This window comes from Euprymna scolopes, chromosome 45, assembly GCF_053919585.1.
Source record: "Euprymna scolopes isolate OS-2025 chromosome 45, ASM5391958v1, whole genome shotgun sequence".
NCBI lineage: Eukaryota > Metazoa > Mollusca > Cephalopoda > Sepiida > Sepiolidae > Euprymna > Euprymna scolopes.
In genome coordinates, this window is record NC_136526.1 from 1,247,284 (window position 1) to 1,271,980 (window position 24,697).

The 24,697-nt window shown below is 34.6% G+C and overlaps 1 protein-coding gene and 1 pseudogene across 3 annotated transcripts in view; both read right to left on the bottom strand.

Moving 5' to 3' along the window:
- The window catches only part of LOC145269116 (uncharacterized), a 247,765-nt gene that overhangs the window by 34,404 nt on the left and 188,664 nt on the right, over positions 1–24,697 (bottom strand). For all 3 annotated transcript variants that reach the window (XM_080124705.1, XM_080124708.1, XM_080124707.1), the window contains exons 4-5: positions 12,650–12,757; positions 1,583–1,703 (exon numbers count right to left, since the gene is read on the bottom strand). In XM_080124705.1, the coding sequence (XP_079980831.1) occupies positions 1,583–1,703; positions 12,650–12,757 (229 nt within the window). The remainder of the gene's footprint in view (positions 1–1,582; positions 1,704–12,649; positions 12,758–24,697) is intronic.
- On the bottom strand, positions 18,225–18,341 carry LOC145270010 (5S ribosomal RNA; annotated as a pseudogene).

Below are 24,697 nucleotides of genomic sequence, written 5' to 3' on the forward strand. Positions count from 1 at the left end.
TAAGTCAATAAAAAAAATATGGGACTAGGGTGCCATCAGCCAGAAACAAAACCGAAAGCAAAATTTTGTAAGTGCAAAAAAGAAAAAAAATTGCCACATGGTAGACGCAAACTTGCAAAAGTTAAGTTCATAAGCGAACACATTATTGATTGGACCATGGCAGCACTGATGTTATGATATTGCAAATTTAGCTTTTTAAAATGAAACAACGAATCAACCGTTTTAAGATTTGAACATTCCTAAAATATTATTTACGAAACACAATTTCTGAATCAATAATAAACATTGATTATCATGAATTCGTGAATTCATAATAATCTTCTTTTTTTTTTTTTTTACATGGTGGTCACCACTTATCAAGGCCCGGAAGCCACTCAGGGATAAGGGTTATTGCAAGTACAATACGTTAGTGTGGAGATTTGATGAAGTGTTTACTTAAGGGGGCGGTTCATTAGGAATTTAACGTTGGACTTGAAGACATCCAGGTTGTAGTCAGGTGGGAAGCAGGCAGACGGAACAGAGTTCCACAGGCGTGCAGTTCTAAGAAAGAAGCTGTGTTCATGGAATCCGCGTTTTGATTTAGGCACAGATAAAGAGTGGGGGAAATTTTTCACAGTGGATTCAGCTAGACGGGTGTTTTTTGTGAAAGATTGGTGAGGGGGGACCAAAGATTGGAGTTCAGACGAGCACCTGCCATGGAAATAACGATATAACAAGGATAGGCTCGCAACACCTCTTCTGTGGGAGAGAGGTTGCAGGGTAGAGAAAAGGGCATCCCCCACTAAGCCACGAAGTCTATTTTGTACTCTGTCAAGGCAGGATAGGCTGTTTTTAGCAGCTCCTGCCCAGATATGGCAGCAGTATTCCATCCTTGGACGTACTTGGCTGTTATATAGATAGAGAATTGCATCAGTAGTGAGATATCTTCTGGAGCGATCGAATGTATATACTAAAATAAAGAGGGATTTTATGTTTGTGTAAATTGAACATTACTTATCCTTTGCTCGCCATTCAAGAGTGTTATTCAATACTTACCAAGGATATCCGTCACTGAAGGGTTGAAAATCTTTGTCGTTTTACGATTAATGATTATTTTTTCTCAGTTTCAGATATTTGACGGATAATATGTCAAAAATTAATTATGCATAAATATAGCATTGAACAACGTATGAAAGATGTGGAATTGTTTTACCAAAATCAGAGGCCAATTGTTTTGACTCAAAGAGCTTATCGATGGCATTTTCGTATAAGAGATAGCCCAAGGGATATCTTAGACAGAGTCTATGTTAACAAACTCAAAACTCTTTTAAAAATTGAAGGAAAACATCAGGAACAAAATAAGGGAGTTAAATTGCAATCCAGAGATTCTGCAATCTGTCATGAATAATGTTTTGGAAAGAGCACAAATATGCGAAGCTGAAAATGGACAACATTTAAAAGACATTATTTTTCATAAAGAAAGACCGTTTGAATTTTTGCAGGTGCTTGAATGATATAATGAAATAAAGAGGGATTTTCTTTTGTGTAAATTGAACATTGCTTATCCTTTGTTGACCATTCGAGAGCGTTATTCAATACTTACCAAGGATATCCGTCAACCCTGGCCCACACGACTGTACCTTCCGTGTATTTAGTGAAGATAAATTCCTTATCGTTTTCGCCAACTGTAATCTCGGGATATGAACAGTCGTTCTGTTCTTTATCTACAAAACAAAATGCAAAGTTTCATGATTCAGACGTATAGAGTAATTAATGTTGCTCATACATAAATGGTTCAGTAATATTGCATTTACCTTTTTTTTTCTTTTTTTGACGTCGACACCTCTCTCTCCAAAAGTTACAAAAACCTAACGTTGTCATCTCCCCTTAATAGGGATATATATGCAACTGGGGACCGTTTGTGAATTTCATACTCCCATAGAACTTCTTCCTTTGGAGGAAGCTGGTTAGACCTGCATAGGGGTTTTGTGCCGTTTCCATCTAATCCAAATAATATGCTTTTCATTCAAGTTTTAGAAGCATTTTCCATGGATTTTTTGTACAGGTTGTCCAGAAATGATCGTTATATATTGATAATTTAGTACTTACCTGTGAAACAATGAAAGTGAAGCCAGTTTTTGGTGATTAGCAGTAATATTGCTTGTATGATAATGATTCAGTAATATTGCTTGTATGATAATGATTCAGTAATGTTGCTTGTATGATAATGATTCAGTAATGTTGCTTGTATGGTAATGATTCATTAATGTTGTTTGTATGATAATGATTCAGTAATGTTGTGTGTATGATAATGATTCAGTAATGTTGTTTGTATGATAATGATTCAGTAATGTTGTTTGTATGATAATGATTCAGTAATGTTGCTTGTATGATAATGATTCAGTAATGTTACTTGTATGATAATGATTCAGTAATGTTGCTTGTATGATAATGATTCAGTAATGTTGTTTGTATGATAATGATTCAGTAATGTTGTTTGTATGATAATGATTCAGTAATGTTGTTTGTATGATAATGATTCAGTAATGTTGCTTGTATGATAATGATTCAGTAATGTTGCTTGTATGGTAATGATTCATTAATGTTACTTGTATGATAATGATTCAGTAATGTTGTGTGTATGATAATGATTCAGTAATGTTGTTTGTATGATAATGATTCAGTAATATTGCTTGTATGATAATGATTCAGTAATGTTGTTTGTATGATAATGATTCAGTAATGTTGCTTGTATGATAATGATTCAGTAATGTTGTTTGTATGATAATGATTCAGTAATGTTGTTTGTATGATAATGATTCAGTAATGTTGTTTGTATGATAATGATTCAGTAATGTTGTTTGTATGATAATGATTCAGTAATGTTGTGTGTATGATAATGATTCAGTAATGTTGCTTGTATGATAATGATTCAGTAATGTTGTTTGTATGATAATGATTCAGTAATGTTGTTTGTATGATAATGATTCAGTAATGTTGCTTGTATGATAATGATTCAGTAATGTTGCTTGTATGATAATGATTCAGTAATGTTACTTGTATGATAATGATTCAGTAATGTTACTTGTATGATAATGATTCAGTAATGTTGTGTGTATGATAATGATTCAGTAATGTTGTTTGTATGATAATGATTCAGTAATGTTGTTTGTATGATAATGATTCAGTAATGTTGCTTGTATGATAATGATTCAGTAATGTTGTTTGTATGATAATGATTCAGTAATGTTGTTTGTATGATAATGATTCAGTAATGTTGTTTGTATGATAATGATTCAGTAATGTTGTTTGTATGATAATGATTCAGTAATGTTGTTTGTATGATAATGATTCAGTAATGTTGCTTGTATGATAATGATTCAGTAATGTTGCTTGTATGATAATGATTCAGTAATGTTGTTTGTATGATAATGATTCAGTAATGTTGTTTGTATGATAATGATTAAGTAATGTTGTTTTGTATGATAATGATTCAGTAATGTTGTTTGTATGATAATGATTCAGTAATGTTGTTTGTATGATAATGATTCAGTAATGTTGTTTGTATGATAATGATTCAGTAATGTTGTTTGTATGATAATGATTCAGTAATGTTGCTTGTATGATAATGATTCAGTAATGTTGTTTGTATGATAATGATTCAGTAATGTTGTTTGTATGATAATGATTCAGTAATGTTGTTTGTATGATAATGATTAAGTAATGTTGTTTGTATGATAATGATTCAGTAATGTTGTTTGTATGATAATGATTCAGTAATGTTGTTTGTATGATAATGATTCAGTAATGTTGTTTGTATGATAATGATTCAGTAATGTTGTTTGTATGATAATGATTCAGTAATGTTGCTTGTATGATAATGATTCAGTAATGTTGCTTGTATGATAATGATTCAGTAATGTTACTTGTATGATAATGATTCAGTAATGTTACTTGTATGATAATGATTCAGTAATGTTGTGTGTATGATAATGATTCAGTAATGTTGTTTGTATGATAATGATTCAGTAATGTTGTTTGTATGATAATGATTCAGTAATGTTACTTGTATGATAATGATTCAGTAATGTTGTGTGTATGATAATGATTCAGTAATGTTGTTTGTATGATAATGATTCAGTAATGTTGTTTGTATGATAATGATTCAGTAATGTTGTATGTATGATAATGATTCAGTAATGTTGTTTGTATGATAATGATTCAGTAATGTTGTTTGTATGATAATGATTCAGTAATGTTGTTTGTATGATAATGATTCAGTAATGTTGTGTGTATGATAATGATTCAGTAATGTTGTTTGTATGATAATGATTCAGTAATGTTGTTTGTATGATAATGATTCAGTAATGTTGCTTGTATGATAATGATTCAGTAATGTTGTTTGTATGATAATGATTCAGTAATGTTGTTTGTATGATAATGATTCAGTAATGTTGTTTGTATGATAATGATTCAGTAATGTTGTTTGTATGATAATGATTCAGTAATGTTGTTTGTATGATAATGATTCAGTAATGTTGTTTGTATGATAATGATTCAGTAATGTTGTTTGTATGATAATGATTCAGTAATGTTGCTTGTATGATAATGATTCAGTAATGTTGTTTGTATGATAATGATTCAGTAATGTTGTGTGTATGATAATGATTCAGTAATGTTGCTTGTATGATAATGATTCAGTAATGTTGTTTGTATGATAATGATTCAGTAATGTTGTTTGTATGATAATGATTCAGTAATGTTGCTTGTATGATAATGATTCAGTAATGTTGCTTGTATGATAATGATTCAGTAATGTTGTGTGTATGATAATGATTCAGTAATGTTGCTTGTATGATAATGATTCAGTAATGTTGTTTGTATGATAATGATTCAGTAATGTTGTTTGTATGATAATGATTCAGTAATGTTGTGTGTATGATAATGATTCAGTAATGTTGCTTGTATGATAATGATTCAGTAATGTTGTGTGTATGATAATGATTCAGTAATGTTGTTTGTATGATAATGATTCAGTAATGTTGTTTGTATGATAATGATTCAGTAATGTTGTTTGTATGATAATGATTCAGTAATGTTGTTTGTATGATAATGATTCAGTAATGTTGTTTGTATGATAATGATTCAGTAATATTGTTTGTATGATAATGATTCAGTAATGTTGCTTGTATGATAATGATTCAGTAATGTTGTTTGTATGATAATGATTCAGTAATGTTGTGTGTATGATAATGATTCAGTAATGTTGCTTGTATGATAATGATTCAGTAATGTTGTTTGTATGATAATGATTCAGTAATGTTGTTTGTATGATAATGATTCAGTAATGTTGCTTGTATGATAATGATTCAGTAATGTTGCTTGTATGATAATGATTCAGTAATGTTGTTTGTATGATAATGATTCAGTAATGTTGTTTGTATGATAATGATTCAGTAATGTTGTTTGTATGATAATGATTCAGTAATGTTGTTTGTATGATAATGATTCAGTAATGTTGTTTGTATGATAATGATTCAGTAATGTTGTTTGTATGATAATGATTCAGTAATGTTGTTTGTATGATAATGATTCAGTAATGTTGTTTGTATGATAATGATTCAGTAATGTTGTGTGTATGATAATGATTCAGTAATGTTGTTTGTATGATAATGATTCAGTAATGTTGTTTGTATGATAATGATTCAGTAATGTTGTTTGTATGATAATGATTCAGTAATGTTACTTGTATGATAATGATTCAGTAATGTTGTTTGTATGATAATGATTCAGTAATGTTGCTTGTATGATAATGATTCAGTAATGTTGCTTGTATGATAATGATTCAGTAATGTTGTTTGTATGATAATGATTCAGTAATGTTGTTTGTATGATAATGATTCAGTAATGTTACTTGTATGATAATGATTCAGTAATGTTGCTTGTATGATAATGATTCAGTAATGTTGTTTGTATGATAATGATTCAGTAATGTTGTTTGTATGATAATGATTCAGTAATGTTGTTTGTATGATAATGATTCAGTAATGTTACTTGTATGATAATGATTCAGTAATGTTGTTTGTATGATAATGATTCAGTAATGTTGTTTGTATGATAATGATTCAGTAATGTTACTTGTATGATAATGATTCAGTAATGTTGTTTGTATGATAATGATTCAGTAATGTTGTTTGTATGATAATGATTCAGTAATGTTACTTGTATGATAATGATTCAGTAATGTTGCTTGTATGATAATGATTCAGTAATGTTGTGTGTATGATAATGATTCAGTAATGTTGTTTGTATGATAATGATTCAGTAATGTTGTTTGTATGATAATGATTCAGTAATGTTGCTTGTATGATAATGATTCAGTAATGTTGTTTGTATGATAATGATTCAGTAATGTTGTTTGTATGATAATGATTCAGTAATGTTGTTTGTATGATAATGATTCAGTAATGTTACTTGTATGATAATGATTCAGTAATGTTGTTTGTATGATAATGATTCAGTAATGTTGTTTGTATGATAATGATTCAGTAATGTTGTTTGTATGATAATGATTCAGTAATGTTACTTGTATGATAATGATTCAGTAATGTTGTTTGTATGATAATGATTCAGTAATGTTGCTTGTATGATAATGATTCAGTAATGTTGCTTGTATGATAATGATTCAGTAATGTTGTTTGTATGATAATGATTCAGTAATGTTGTTTGTATGATAATGATTCAGTAATGTTACTTGTATGATAATGATTCAGTAATGTTGTTTGTATGATAATGATTCAGTAATGTTGTTTGTATGATAATGATTCAGTAATGTTGTTTGTATGATAATGATTCAGTAATGTTGTTTGTATGATAATGATTCAGTAATGTTGTTTGTATGATAATGATTTAGTAATGTTGTTTGTATGATAATGATTCAGTAATGTTGTTTGTATGATAATGATTCAGTAATGTTGTGTGTATGATAATGATTCAGTAATGTTGTTTGTATGATAATGATTCAGTAATGTTGTTTGTATGATAATGATTCAGTAATGTTGCTTGTATGATAATGATTCAGTAATGTTGTGTGTATGATAATGATTCAGTAATGTTGTTTGTATGATAATGATTTAGTAATGTTGTTTGTATGATAATGATTCAGTAATGTTGTGTGTATGATAATGATTCAGTAATGTTGTTTGTATGATAATGATTCAGTAATGTTGTATGTATGATAATGATTCAGTAATGTTGTTTGTATGATAATGATTCAGTAATGTTGCTTGTATGATAATGATTCAGTAATGTTACTTGTATGATAATGATTCAGTAATGTTACTTGTATGATAATGATTCAGTAATGTTACTTGTATGATAATGATTCAGTAATGTTGTTTGTATGATAATGATTCAGTAATGTTGTGTGTATGATAATGATTCAGTAATGTTGTGTGTATGATAATGATTCAGTAATGTTGTTTGTATGATAATGATTCAGTAATGTTGTTTGTATGATAATGATTCAGTAATGTTACTTGTATGATAATGATTCAGTAATGTTGTGTGTATGATAATGATTCAGTAATGTTGTTTGTATGATAATGATTCAGTAATGTTGTGTGTATGATAATGATTCAGTAATGTTGTTTGTATGATAATGATTCAGTAATGTTACTTGTATGATAATGATTCAGTAATGTTGTGTGTATGATAATGATTCAGTAATGTTGTTTGTATGATAATGATTCAGTAATGTTACTTGTATGATAATGATTCAGTAATGTTGTGTGTATGATAATGATTCAGTAATGTTGTTTGTATGATAATGATTCAGTAATGTTGTTTGTATGATAATGATTCAGTAATGTTGTTTGTATGATAATGATTCAGTAATGTTGTTTGTATGATAATGATTCAGTAATGTTGTTTGTATGATAATGATTCAGTAATGTTACTTGTATGATAATGATTCAGTAATGTTGTGTGTATGATAATGATTCAGTAATGTTGTTTGTATGATAATGATTCAGTAATGTTGTGTGTATGATAATGATTCAGTAATGTTGTTTGTATGATAATGATTCAGTAATGTTACTTGTATGATAATGATTCAGTAATGTTGCTTGTATGATAATGATTCAGTAATGTTGTGTGTATGATAATGATTCAGTAATGTTGTTTGTATGATAATGATTCAGTAATGTTGTTTGTATGATAATGATTCAGTAATGTTGTGTGTATGATAATGATTCAGTAATGTTGTTTGTATGATAATGATTCAGTAATGTTGTGTGTATGATAATGATTCAGTAATGTTGCTTGTATGATAATGATTCAGTAATGTTGTGTGTATGATAATGATTCAGTAATGTTGCTTGTATGATAATGATTCAGTAATGTTGTTTGTATGATAATGATTCAGTAATGTTGTGTGTATGATAATGATTCAGTAATGTTGTTTGTATGATAATGATTCAGTAATGTTGTTTGTATGATAATGATTCAGTAATGTTGCTTGTATGATAATGATTCAGTAATGTTACTTGTATGATAATGATTCAGTAATGTTGCTTGTATGATAATGATTCAGTAATGTTGTTTGTATGATAATGATTCAGTAATGTTGCTTGTATGATAATGATTCAGTAATGTTGCTTGTATGATAATGATTCAGTAATGTTACTTGTATGATAATGATTCAGTAATGTTGCTTGTATGATAATGATTCAGTAATGTTGTTTGTATGATAATGATTCAGTAATGTTGCTTGTATGATAATGATTCAGTAATGTTGCTTGTATGATAATGATTCAGTAATGTTACTTGTATGATAATGATTCAGTAATGTTGCTTGTATGATAATGATTCAGTAATGTTGCTTGTATGATAATGATTCAGTAATGTTACTTGTATGATAATGATTCAGTAATGTTGCTTGTATGATAATGATTCAGTAATGTTGTTTGTATGATAATGATTCAGTAATGTTGCTTGTATGATAATGATTCAGTAATGTTGCTTGTATGATAATGATTCAGTAATGTTACTTGTATGATAATGATTCAGTAATGTTGCTTGTATGATAATGATTCAGTAATGTTGTTTGTATGATAATGATTCAGTAATGTTGCTTGTATGATAATGATTCAGTAATGTTGCTTGTATGATAATGATTCAGTAATGTTGTTTGTATGATAATGATTCAGTAATGTTACTTGTATGATAATGATTCAGTAATGTTGCTTGTATGATAATGATTCAGTAATGTTGTTTGTATGATAATGATTCAGTAATGTTGCTTGTATGATAATGATTCAGTAATGTTGCTTGTATGATAATGATTCAGTAATGTTGCTTGTATGATAATGATTCAGTAATGTTACTTGTATGATAATGATTCAGTAATGTTACTTGTATGATAATGATTCAGTAATGTTGTTTGTATGATAATGATTCAGTAATGTTGCTTGTATGATAATGATTCAGTAATGTTGCTTGTATGATAATGATTCAGTAATGTTACTTGTATGATAATGATTCAGTAATGTTGCTTGTATGATAATGATTCAGTAATGTTGTGTGTATGATAATGATTCAGTAATGTTACTTGTATGATAATGATTCAGTAATGTTGCTTGTATGATAATGATTCAGTAATGTTGTTTGTATGATAATGATTCAGTAATGTTACTTGTATGATAATGATTCAGTAATGTTGCTTGTATGATAATGATTCAGTAATGTTACTTGTATGATAATGATTCAGTAATGTTGTTTGTATGATAATGATTCAGTAATGTTGCTTGTATGATAATGATTCAGTAATGTTGCTTGTATGATAATGATTCAGTAATGTTGCTTGTATGATAATATTGCGATTACATATTAACAAGAGGAAAGAAATAAAAAAAAAACAGGTTGGCATGTATATTGTGTTGTCATTATCTAAATTGTATTTTATATGTCCTTAACTAACAGGTCATATATGTGTATCTATGTACGTTGTTCTTTGTATAACGGACTGTTGTCCTCATATCCTAAATGTCTATCTTAATGACCCATGACTTGACTAGTATTATAGGTGTGTGCATGTCAAACATATAATACACATACACATGCCAACATACCTGTGTGCTGCTGGCCACTTCTGGGGGATTCGCCAATCGTCCTTGGGAGAGCCGGAACCTGCTGTAAAAAAGATGCTTCAAGACTGGGGCCCAAGACGATGTGTGTTTTTATATATATTTTATTCAATCCCGTCTGCAGAAATGGAGTGACCGACGACTTTTAGCTTGGTGGTTCTCCACTTGAGACTATCACCTCCTTCATGGGGAGACCTTTTTAAACCATCTTGCCTGTTTGGGGATTAGGATCCAACTCAACTAAAGCTGACTCAGCTTATTCAAACTGGAAAACATGACATGTCATGTCTGGTCCCCACTCACATACTTTGGTGCATGTGACCGGTCACAGAGTTTGATACTTGTCAAAACATGTCATCATTAAAATTCTCTGTTGTTTACTCTGCTAGATAGATAGATAATTAAACAGACAGACAGACAGACAGACAGACAGACATATAGATAGATAGATAGATAGATAATTAAGCAGATAGATAGTAGATAGATAGATAGATAATTAACTGCTTCTACCTGGCTATTATATAACATAAGCTGCTATCAGATAGATAGATAGATAGGTAGATAGATAGATAGATGGGTAGATAGATTGATAGATGGAGAGATAGATAGATGGGTAGATAGATTGATAGAGAGATAGATAGATAGATTGATAGATAGATAGATAACTAAGTAGATAGATAGATAGATAGATAGATAATTAACTGCTTCTACATGGCTATTATATAACATAAGCTGCTATCAGATAGATAGATAAATAGATAGATAGATAGGTAGATAGAGAGATAGATTGATAGAGAGATAGATAGATGGGTAGATAGATTGATAGAGAGAGAGATAGATAATTAACTGCTTCTACCCAGCTACTATGTAACTGCTATTAATTATTAAATATATGTAATAAATTATAATTTATTAAGAAAAGGCACTAACATCATGTGTAGACAATTAGACAGATAGATAGACAGATATCAAATAGATAGATAAATAAACAGATAAACAAACAGATAAACAGATAGACAAATAGATTGATAGATAGTTAACTGCTTCTACCAGGCTATTATCTAACATTTTTTCTTTCTCAACAAAGTGTTTTATTACCATTATAATTGTTTCAACAATGCTTAAAAAGTCTCTGGCTGCCATCTGTCAATTTTTTGCCTGGTACACGTTTCTCTTTCTTCCAACCACATGCTGGGCACAGCCAGCCCATTCTCATCTTCACTTTTCACACCCATCTCCTTCAGCGACGACTGTTTCTCCTCGATCACGTTGTGCATTTTTTCTCCTATTTGTTTTCCTTTTTCCTCTCACGCACACTTCCTAATTCGTACATGCCTTTTCTTCTTGGCTACTGCTGCTGCTAATCTCTTTGCAAGCCAGCGATCCTTTGCTGCTGCCGATACTTTCCCACATGCTCATATGCACTATATTATATTTATACATTAGCCCTTTATGACTTGGTTGAACTAATTCGTTCAGTCGTAAATAAATGAATATAACGGCATAAATAAAGTGGGAATTGATTCAAACACGCGTTCTATGCATTATTTCAGTTTTTTTGTTTTTTTTATGAATTACTAAAGTAAAGTGTAACGCCACGTAACGTTAATGTTGTGGTTTAAATGTTGAAAGAAGAACGAGAAGGCTTTGAAACAGAAAATACAGAAACATATATTGGTTGAGTGGGACTCCGCTCAACTGGAAGGACAAAATAAAGTTACGACCCACTCCCTCTGAGTCTCAGGTCCAGACTACCCAATATCAGAAACTGGTTACTGGAACCGACATCAGGAATAGTCCATCGTCAGAATGTGTAGGAGTGCCACTTCAACAGTTACACTATCTTAATATACAAATTTATGAATGTTCATTGTAATCTTAATTGCTTTTATTAACAACTAGCAGAGGTACCTAGCATTGCGCGGGTGTGGAGAGGTGGTGTAGTAAGAAACTCAGGGTGGTGGGGGTGGAGGGATCAAAACAACAGTAAGTAGCCTGGGTGGAGAGAGGTGTTAAAAAGAAAAAAGTGGTAGTAGCGGGGGTCCCCGGCGTCATCCGGGTGTGTAGAAGAGGTGTAGTAAGGAACTCCAGCTAGGGGGGTAAAAAAGTGGCAGTAGCGGTGGAGTGGGGGGACCAAAATAACAGTAGAAAGTTTGGGTGGGGAGAGGTGTTAAACAAAAAAAAATCTTAACTGATGTCTCCATCGCGCAACCGGAAGTCAAAAGCGTTGAAATTAAGCGTAATCAATCCGACAGTGACGATGACTTGTTAAAATGTTGGCGAAAAAAGCGACCCCTCCTTGTACAAAACTGCCCAGTTGAGGGTGAAGGAATGAATGTTTTTGGCCAATTTTTTAATATTTGTCATCCGAAGGATCGAGCTTGAAAATGATACCAATCGACGTAATGGGCACCCGATTCATAGTGAAATTACCTGAATTCATACTGAACCCTAACCCTAACCCGATTCATAGTGAAATTACCTGAATTCATACTGAACCCTAACCCGATTCATAGTGAAATTACCTGAATTCATACTGCATGTCCACATCATTGGAACTGTGATAGGATCTTGTACATCATTAAGAAAACGCCATTTCAGACACTTGTTGTTCGTACACTGAACCCAGGTACCTGCAAACGAATAGAACATAATATCTATTATTGGAGACTAGCGTGGGGGGTACCCGGCGTTGCCCGAGTGTTTGGAGGTGTGTGTGATTGGTCAGGGGTGGGAGTGTTAATAAAAACCTAAGAATAACGTAAGGCAAACGAATGATGTTAAATGTAAAATCTGAAAAACAAAAACAAAAAAGAAAACAGAAAAACGAACATTAAAACTTCTGAAAAATAAAAACAAAAAAAAAAACATGTGAAAAATGGCTTAAATAAGCCTGTTTCAATATTAAATTTTAAAAAATCGGTGGGTACCCGGGTGTTTTTGGGTGTGTCGGGGGTGTGGGGTGTTAATGAAAACCTAAGAATAAGCGAAGTAAAAATAAAAAAACAGAAAAACGAATGTTACGTGAAAAATGGCTTAAATAACCCTGCTTCAATATTAAAATTTAAAAAACCGAAAAAAAAAAAGATATCTCACACCATGATCCAAACCCAAAACGTTTAGATAATGACCTAACGCTCTAACCAACTGACCTAACATGACGTACATGAAATTATGTCAGTTCTTCAAGTATTTAAACTAAATCAGGTTATGACGTCGTCTGACGCATGCGTAGAACTGATCTCGTCATGAGAGGACAGTTTTTGCTGACCCCCCCCTGTAGAAAAGTGTTGATTTCAGGGTGAAAAAATTAACGTTTTTGGCCAATTTTTCGATATTTGTCAGGCGAAGGATGGGGCTTTCATATGAGACCAAGTTTGTCAATTTTTGTTCAGTCTGTCAAAAGTTTTTAGCAGACACACAAACATACACACATACATACATACATTTTCGCTTTTATATATATAGATGAAGTAATAAACTATGTTGAAGGAGCAGACATAGTTGCCATTAATAGAATAATACAATTCAGTTATTATAACAATGTTTCGGCCAATGTAACCTCAGATCTTCGTCAGATGCATCTTTTCAAACCCGAGAATCTATATATCAAACTTGGGAATCCGTGTAGAATTTGAAACGGAATTCATTATTAAATTCATGGCGTGATTTGCTCTCATTCCCATAACTGGGTAACGTCTTAAGTAATTCATCATTGTATTCTTAGTATCACCATAATGAGAATTAAACCTTCAACCTCCAAAAGACTGTCGCTTAGAACTGATTATTATTTAACATTTTTATCCGCTGTGTTATGGTGTTCTTGAGGGCATGTTCTGGTTTCTTGTTTTAGACAAGATGCAGCAGAAGAAGATCAAAGTTTACATTGGTTGAAACAAGATGAAAACAGTAGTTCAAACAATTCAAATTAAAAATTATCAACACTCATCATAATAATTACAATAAAACAAGCTAATGCGTCGCTGTGCAAGGTGCCTTCAATAAGTTTCCAGACTTTTTTCATATGGTCACTTTTATTTATAGTATACACACGAAACTCTTAGTTCTCTTCAAAGTAATCTCCTCCGGCTGCAATGCACTTGTACTGTTCCAACAACTTCTGGAAGATCCCATGGAAGTCCTTTTGTGTGAGCGTGTCAATGACCCTCGTCACAGCCTCTTTCATCTCCTCAATTGTCTCAGTGTCTAAAGTTTTCCTTGAGCTTAGGGAATAACCAAAAGTCACAGGAAGCAAGGTCTAGACTATAGGGAGGGTGTGGAACTGCCTTGATGCGTATCTTAGTTGAATAGTTTGTGACAAGGATGAAATTGTGGACTGGTGCATTTGCGCAAATCTTCTGCACCTTCAGTTCCTTGTTGTGTGTACAGTTCCCACACTGACACCAAACTGTGCACTATAAACTATACATAACTATAAACACACAACGGTCTTTATCCATGAAATTCTTTATTTGGCCAATCAACACTGGTATTCCGACTCCCTTACCCCTCTCACACCTCTCATCATCCCACAGACTCCCTGCCTTTCTTGGATCTCTTACGCCACTCAAAAACTGATGCTCGATTCATGCAAGATGGCCCGAAAGCAGTCTGAAGCATTCCATACATTTCTGCTGCATTTTTTCTAAGTTTAAAACAGAATTTTATTGCATATCGTTCTTCCGAAGTGTCCTCACGTCCAAGTTGTATTTTTGAGATTCACCAGCTGTGAGGCTTTAGTAGGGTGTATTCCAATTCCTGCTGTAGCTGTTCATTTGAACCTGAAGTCATAAAAATTGGTCAGTCATTTCATAAGATGTATAGCAATAACATTGAATTTTCAAGTCTCTACAACAATTTTAAATGCCTTGAACTTATTGAGGGCACCCCAAGTGTGTGTGTATATATATATATATATATATATATATATATATATATATATATATATATATATATATATATATAAGAATAAAAATTACAATAAGTTTACCAAGGTAATCAAAATGGTAAACTTAAAATATATTATAAATATTAAAGAGTTAATATTTACAAGTAAAATAAACTCAGCCAGATGTAAAAGCTCAATAAAACCGAAAAGGAAATAGAGCTTATAATATTTTTTTCTTTTTTTTTTTTTTTTTAATTCATCCAGCCTTGACAGACGTGTTTTTTAATATTCTCTCCAGTGTTTTTCTTTTAATGATTTGGAATTCATTCCATTTGTGCTTTTTTCCAAGGAACTCTGCCTTTTGGATTATTTTGACCATTTGGAATTTACCCATTGGATTGAAATTTTAAATTTGACCGTTTTGGATTTTACCATTTTTGGATTTTTACCCTTCACCGGACTATCCATTCATGTGAAATCTTTTTATCATTTTCCTTTTGCCTCCTGTTCCCCTTACCTCACCCTTTTTTCTTTAACCAAGTAAGATCTGTGATTTACTTGTAGTTTCATTAAATACTTTTATATGCAAAATCCTATCCTACATTTTGCTAATTCTTGCCCTCTGATGAGAAGGAGAGTATTTCTTCGAAACTCTGCGGATTAAGGACTATCCACTTATCTTGTGTTTCTTTTTTTAAAATTAAATATGTTTTTAACTCTTTTTCAAGATGTCTTTTAACATGTTTTGTTAATCATTTGTTCATATATATATATATATATATACCATTAATGTCGCACATGGTGAAAAGGTCAGTATTTGTAATCCTGTTGCTTAAACTAACTCCACAAATTTCTTGGAGACAACCTTTGTGAAAAACATCAACTGTTGAATTTGTCTTCTGTACAAAACTTTGAGCCATACAAGAGTGTTGTGAGAACTGCAGCTTTGTAGACCTGTATCTTCATTTGAAGTCTAATACCCCAAACTTTCCAAAGTCGATAGCAAAGTTTCCCGAAGGCATTAGAGGCTTTTGCAATTCCATTGACAATCTCATCATCAAGCGTTCCACTAGTGTTTACTATACTTCTGAAGTAGTTAAAGTTTTTGGCATATTTCAAACTATAACCATCGACTTTAATGGGCACTTCCGGGAACGCATGCACAGGCGGGTTCTGCTTGATACCTCCAATTTGTTTCGGTGCTGGGGTTGGCTGATGAACAACATCAGTTTTTGTTATGCCTATGGTTAATCTAAATGCCTTGCAAGCAGCAGAGAATTGTTCATAACATGTTGGGTTTCCTCGAATGAAGTAGCCACAAGTGCAGCATCATTTGCGAACAGTAAATCATGAATTATACTGGTTCAAGTAAGAGTTTTGGTTTTAAACCTATGATGATTAAAAAAATCAACACTTGTCCTATATTGAATTTTCACGCCAACCTCAATTTTCATAAATGCATGTTTTAGCATTACCGAAAACAGACGGCAAACAGTACAAAGGCCATGACACAACTCTGTTTATTGCCGTCAGTAACGCCGAATGAATCAGATATCCCACTATTTGAAACAGCATTTCCCTCATGGAATGATACTATCATTTGCAACATATTTCCACAAGGCAGCCCGGTTTACAGTGTCAAATACCTTAGTGAGGTCCACAAACATATACATATCCCGATTCTTTTCACAAGCTTTCTCTGCAACTTGTTTCAAATAGAAAACCATGTCTATAGTATTGTGACCTGCATGAAAGCCACACTGTGACTCCAGATATATATCGTCAATTACATGCTTTTATGATGAGGTTCAAAATCGACCTTACTAAGATTTTACCAGCTAGGGAAAGAAGAGAAATACTGCAGTGGTTATCACATACCTTCCTATTTCACTTAGTTTTGTACAAATGATAAGAGCATTATATATATATATATATATATATATATATAGAGAGAGAGAGAGAGAGAGAGAGAGAGAGAGAGAATAAATGACAGAAAGTTATATTCCAAAATTCACGATGTTGACCATCTTATAATTTATTCCTTTAATTCAGTTGACTTATACAATTCTTGACAGTATCTGTTTTGTAGCACAAAATCAATCACTTAATTATTATATCAATCAGTGAATCTATTATGCCCTTAACTCACCAGAAGAAATAGCAATGATCAATCCGTCAAAAGGAATTGAAATGTGATTTGACATGGTAAAAATCCGAAAATTGGAAGAGAAGCTGCAGTTACCTTTATATTTTTTCATTATGCCATGTTGAATTTTTGTAACTAAAAATTTTAGTCAAAAATACAATAAATTTATAACTTAAAATATTGCAGCATTAACAATTGATTATATAATAATTATATTATAATATATTATATTATAATTGAATTTTTTAAAAAATTCTTAATGCTGGAATATTTTAAGTTATAAATTTATTATATTTTTTTACGAGAATATCTTGTCCTTTTCTTTTCCAGTGTAAACAACTAGTCCTTTACTTTTAAGTTTAACCATATTACTTTTCATGCTCGCATTTTTCTATTGTAATCTATGATTTTTCCAGGCTTCCAGTAAATTCACTTGTTCTTTGTTTAAATTCAGTTTTATTTTTTTGCCCCCATAAACATAACATTATACACATATGGAATAACAATGTATGGCACTCATCTGCTTTCAATACTTCTCTTTTCGCAAGACCGGTGAATTAGTAGCAACAGTAGTTGCTGAAGCGACATGGTTGCTATGGAAACCAGTCATAAAAAGCGTCGCTCACCTCCTTACATATTTTTACAATTTTGAACACCAGTAAATTCATCATAACTTTTGTTTTACTGAACAAAAATTTAAATTTTTTTTCACAATATAGCTGAGAAAGTGATCTTCTCAATTGTTTGAAATTTGGTCGAAAAATGAGTGAGTGGTGAAGCTTTAAAGCAGTTCTAAATGACTAAAACTGCCACTTAACCATATATTCAAACATTATCGTGTTTGAATTATATATATATATATATTGTGAACAAAAATTTAAATTTTTGTTCAGTAAAACAAAAGTTATGATGAAAAGCAGGCTCTTTCAGTCTTGGACAGACTATAGATACCCAGTCAGGGTTGCTTGCACATGAAATTTTTGTGGCAGCTGAGATGACATAGTTAAATACCAGTGGCAGGTGAAGTACAGGACGACTGGAAACAAATGCAGAGATAAACGGAGAGCACATACAGCGCCTAGAATTCTCAAATGGTCACCCATCTGGTACTAACCAGGCTCAACGTTGCTTAATTTTGGTGATCTGACGAGAACCGGTGTGTCAACGCGATTATGCCATATATATATATATATATATATATATATATATATGATGATTGCAACGTCTTGTCAGACGAGTGCCACTCCCTCAGACATTTAAAATTCATAAGCCCAAATGCCTGAGGGAGTATCTATACACAGATGATGTTACAGAGTCTTAGCTTTGTACGACAGCTAAGTCTCTCTCTCGGTTCAAAATGTTGAGATCCAGCGACAAGCAAGAGCAAGATACCCAGAAACAAATTAAACTGCAGACCAGCTTAATGCGGATAATGGTCTTCTGCTTTATGGTTTTTTAAATCAGAGATTTGCTTCTCCTAGAAAGGTTGCCTTCACCACGGCTTACGGGAGCCCTCTCCACCCCAATACACATATACACACACACAAATATACACAGTGCTAGTTGGCCGTTGACACAGAAAAAGAGTTCAAAAAGAGTTCATTCGCCCTTTGGAAGGTCTTGTTTTTTTATGTCAGGTCATGTCATGTGTTACTGGTACCATGTAACCCAGTACTACCTGCCTCATGGTCGGGTCACCAGCGACTAAACTGGTTCCCCCACCAGACTTGTTTGGTGAGGAGGGCGGCTAGTCTCCCTGAAGGATTATATATATATATATATATATATATATATATATATATATATATATATATTCAATCAGGAATCTACCAACAAATTCTATAAGGGAACACATTTCACAAACTTTGACATGCTATAAAACAGACGAACCTAACCATAAGAAGAAAAAATATCCCAAATTCTTGGATTTTTCCCCTTATTCGCACACGCCCAAGTCATACAAGTTGGTACAAATCGTACAAGTCCAGAAAGATCAAACAAACAGTGTGTAGATAAATACTATGCTATTAGTTTGAGCAAGAGAGTAATGCCAGCCTCTTGGCAATGCTACTGACAGAAATATAATTAAACTATACAATTTTCTTTTGTATTTAATCTTTAACCTTTTTCTTTCTCATTTTACGAGTGAGACTGACAAAAGAAGGACGACAACAAAAAAGAAAAGAAATGAATATACAGAAAAGAAAAAGAAAAAGAGATTATATAAAAAAAAAGAGACTGTATAAATAATGTGAAAGTTATTACAAGTACAATAGGACAATTGATGAAAGAGAAAAAGATATATATAATAAGGACACTTCTGCATTACACGGACGACACCGTTTTTTTTTTGTGTGTGTGTTTCACTAAACTGTCGTCAGGTGACGTTTCTCGGTCAAAGAATAGGGGATTTTGTTACAGTAACAATTTTACTTCAACTCAAAAAATGTTAAAAAAAAAAAAAAAAAAAAAAAAATCCAATGTTGCTTTAATTCGAAAACTGTTTCATTTAAATTATTTAATTTTCAGAAAAAAAAAAAAAAAAGCAATTTCATTTTACTTCAAAAATTGTTTTATTAAAATTATCTTTCTGCAGACTTTTCAAATGATTCTGTTTTCCCAGCTGTACTGACATGCAGAAGTTCAAGTGTAATGTGAACAGACATCTTGCTACTCATCTCCTTTCATAACTACTCCTGCAACTTATGTCCCCAATAGTAGCCGCTTACTTCAAAGTGGCACTGTGCCTTGTTTGGGGTGAAAATTGAATTAAAAAATTTTTTTTTAAATATATATATATATATATATATTTTTTTTTTTTTTTTTTTTTTTTTTTACACAGTGATCACCACTTATCAAGGCCCAGAAGCCACTCAGGGATAAGGGTTATTGCAAGTACATTACGTTAGTGAGGAGTTTTGCTGAAATGTTTACTTAAGGGGGCGGTTCATTAGGAATTTGTTAACATTGGACTTGAAGACATCCAAGTTGTAGTCCGGAGGGAAGCAGGCAGATGGAACAGAGTTCCACAGGCGTGCAGTTCTAAGAAAGAAGCTTTGTTCATGGAATCTGCGTTTTGATTTAGGCACAGATATAGAGTGGGGGAAATTTGTCACAGTGGATTCAGCTAGACGGGTGTTTTTCGTGAAAGATTGGCGAGGGGGGACCAGAGATTGGAGTTCAGACGAGCATCTGCCATGGAAATAACGATAAAACAAGGACAGGCTCGCAACGTCTCTTCTGTGGGAGAAAGGTTGCAGGGTAGAGAAAAGGGCATCCCCCACTAAGCCACGAAGTCTATTTTGTACTCTGTCAAGGCAGGATAGGCTGTTTTTAGCAGCTCCTGCCCAGATATGGCAACAGTATTCCATCCTTGGACGTACTTGGCTTTTATATAGATAGAGAATTGCATCCGTAGTGAGATATCTTCTGGAGCGGTAGAAGGATCCCACCATTTTTCCAGCGACCTTGGCAACAGACTTGATGTACGTGTTCCATTTCAGATCAGGAGTAAAGGTCAAACCCAGAAGCTTGTCAAAACACGGTGCCTCACCCAGACGAGAGCCATCCATCACAATTGATGCCAGATGGGGATCAGAGCGTTGATGATGTAAGGATAGCAGTTTGGTTTTGGATGCATTAAAGGTAACCAGCCACCTCTTCCCCCACTGAACCACGCGCTCGAGATCAGAGGAGAGAGAATCAGAGAGAACTTTGTCATTTACAGCCTTTGATGTGTTGCCGTAGATGGTCGTGTCATCAGCATAGATGTCAACGAATGATTTAAGTATGTGTTTAGGGAGGTCATTGATGTAGATCAGGAAGAGAGTTGGGCCCAGGATTGACCCCTGAGGGACTCCAGCATTTATATTGCAGGCCTCCGATTTTTGTCCATCTACCACTACTCTTATGAGCCTATCGGAGAGAAATGATTTAATGATTGAGAAAACATTTCCAGTTATACCGTAGCTGGAAATCTTGTGAAGTAGACCCTTATGCCATACCTTGTCGAAGGCCTTTGATATGTCGAGAGCAATTGCCCTAGAAAGGAAGCCTTTGTCAAGAGATTCACTAATCCTGTGGGATATAACCGTCAGCACATCTGCGGTAGATCTTGCAGAGCGGAAACCATATTGTGTGTCACTAAGAAGGTTATTCCTGCTGAGGTGGTTGACTATTTCTCTATTTAATATGGATTCCAGCAACTTACTCATAACACACAGGAGACTTATTGGTCTGTATTGAGAGGGAGATGACTTATCACCTGAATTCTTAAATACAGGGCAAACTGATATATATATATCAAAATGATATATATATATTAAGCGTGTGTATTATTTTCTGTCACGCTTACATCCGGGTCATTAAATTGTTATGTACTTCCATTTCTTGTAAGAATTAATTTTACCAAGAATTCTTCATAAGTTTTGGTTTCAGTTTCGATTATAGCTGATGGCACTAATGTCATTTCATTTTTTATAAAAAATTTTACCAAGAATTCCTTATAAGTTTTGGTTTCAGTTTTGAATATCGCTAATGGCACTCTAATGGCACTCCAATAATCTATTTTCTTATAAATAATTTTATTAAGAATTCTTCATAAGTTTTGGTTTTGGTTTCGATTATAACTGAACGAACTTATATATATCTCTAAGTTTGGGATTCGGTTTTGATTCAAGCTAATGAACCCAAGTCATATAAATATATTTTTAATTTTTGAAATCGCAACTTTATAATATATAAAAATCGATAGAACATTAACTCTATAATAATATATACAAAATCTGCAAGAATTAAAATATCATATTTAAGTGCATTTTACAACCTGGCTACGCCGAGCGTCCCTGCTAGCTTGCATAAATAATTTTCCTGTTTTAACAAAATAGCTACAATAATATCAGAGCAATAATATCTTGGCCTTCGGGACAAGATCAAAGTGTAGTATCTGTTCTCTGATACATACACAGCGATAGGCAGTCGTGTTCTGGCGACACATTCTCGTGCCCGGAGAGCTTGTTGGGTAGCGTTCTGTCCGCACCCCCACTTTGTCTGTCTTTCTCTGCTCTCCCCCCTCCCCCACGGGGGGGGATCCGAGCTGATAATTTACGACCTTCCCGCGAGGGAGGGTCGGAAACACTTTCTCTCTTCCCTCCACTAACCTCCCACTCCCTCTCTCAGTTCTATCTCCCCTCTTGCCGCCTTTGGCGCCACTTCTTTTTGGCGCCAAAGTCGGCTCCCAATTTGGACGCCGACTCCACGTCACTCATTTTGGTGAATTATACAGAAGAGAGAGAGCTTTTTTCAAAAATGGACACCCCCAGCCCGGGGACCACCAATACAGATACCCCCAGCCAGGAGGCTACCACAAGAAAAACTGCTCCCCAAGAGGACGGCTCCCCAACAGGGGAAGCAAAAAGCAACGGGGCATACCGCCCGGACACGAAACCGAAGGACGCCCCCCAGAAGGGAGAAAACTCACCAGCAGCTCCCCAAGAGGGCGACTCCCCACAAAGGGGAGAAAAAACAATGTTGGACAGGGCATCCCGCTCTGACAACAAAAATCAAGAGGCAGTAGCCCCAAAGGACGATAAGAGAGACAGTGCTCCCCAGGAGGGCTACTGCCCCAAAAGGGGAGCAAATCAAGAAAACGAGGGGGCATACAGCCTAAACCTCCCCAAAACAAAAGGGGCAAAAGCTCCCAAGGACAATGCTCCCCAGGAGGCCGACTCCCCAAAAAGGGAAGTATTTCCTGGAAGAAGTATAGAGCAGGGAGAGTCGGTCCCAAAGGAAAGCGGAAAGGGAAATGCCCCTCAAAATAGCAACCCTTCCGCCAAGGAACAGCAAAAACAGTCCAACCTCACCAAAGATCCAACACCAACAAGAGGGTTGGCATGGGGGAAGACTGTAGAGAAGCAACTGTCCCCTCAAGAGTATAAAGACTTGTACTTGACCAAGTACAGACAATACATAGAGGGGGCAGAAATTAAACCAGTGCCAGGCGCTTGGGAGGCAATCGAAGACAGAGTGCTCTCCCTCATCATCTCGGATATGCCGGAAAACCGCCTCCTAGGGATGAAAAAGGAAGACATGGCAGGGCTCCTACATAAGCTAAATATCCCGGTATTATACCTGTACCAGAGGAGCTACGCCATGTGGGACATCCTCCTACCCACCAAGGAAGATGCAGAGAGACTCTCCCTCCAAGAAATAAAGCATGGGAGAGTCAAACTAACACCTGAATACCAGGGCAAGAGAAGGACTCGGGTGCAGGTATTTAATGTGCCAACCCAAATACCTGCGGAAGTATTAGGATGCCTCTTCAGCCAGTACGGTGAGGTAGAACAGGTGACCCCAATACGGTCAAAAACTGGGACTCACCTGGGCTGCTACACAATAGCAATGAGGCTGAAGAGGAAAGGTTTTCAGGCAATACCACCGCTGCTGACATACAAAGACGCCAGCATAACGGTAGTGGTGGAGGGCCGTCGTCCACACTGTTGGTTCTGCCAAAAGCAGGGCCACATGGCTAGGAGTTGCCCCCAAAGGGTAACCCCTAATCCAATAACCCAAAAGGCGGTCACATCCACTGAGACAACGCCGGCACCAAAACAGGCGGCAACAACCCCTGCAACTGCAGCACCAACCCCAGCTCCAAGGAAAACTCAAACCACCCAGGAGGCCAAGGGGGAAGAATGGAGCACGGTAGTGAGACAAAAGCGGAAACACTTAATCCCTTCTGCCACCGTCCCACCACCAGCCCAAAAATCGAGGCAGGAGCCTCTGCAAATGCAGAAACAACAACAGCCACCGCAGCCAATGCCGCGGAAACAACTGCAGCAGCAACTACTGCAACAGCAAAATCAGCAAGTGCAGCAGAAGCAGCAGCAGCAACGACACCAGCGAGAGCAGCAACAACAAAAACAGCTGCAGCAGCAAATAGAGGAGCAGACACAACCAACGGTCCCCACACCAATCGAGACGGGGATCAAGCGGAGAAAAGACTGCTCCTCTGAGGATGAATCCGCAAGTGAGAGGGAGAGGAACTCAACCTCACCTCTCCCCGGTTCATTCGAAAGAATGAAAAAGAAAAACAAAAGAAGAAAAGAGGAAGAAAAGGTGGCCCCCACTCCCTGTGAACATACACCACCCCTAACAACAAAATCCACTTCCACCCCCAAACCACACACTGCAACAACACCAGACACCGCACCAACACCAGACACCGCACTAACACCAGACACCGCACCAACACGAGACACCACACCAACACCAGACACCGCACCAACACCAACACCAGACACCGCACCAACACCAAACACTGCACCAACACCAACACCAACACCAGGCACCACACAAACACCCGTCCCCACACCAAGGCAAACTGAGCCACTACCCCAAAAAGAAAATGAAAAGAATGAACCGAGGGAGAGGAGAGACTCCTCTGCCTCTTGCAGACCAAAGGTCCTTGCCCCTGAGGAACTATGTTATGTAGACCCTCTATCTGTGGCCACAGACATTTCCCATCGGCAGAGGAAAAAC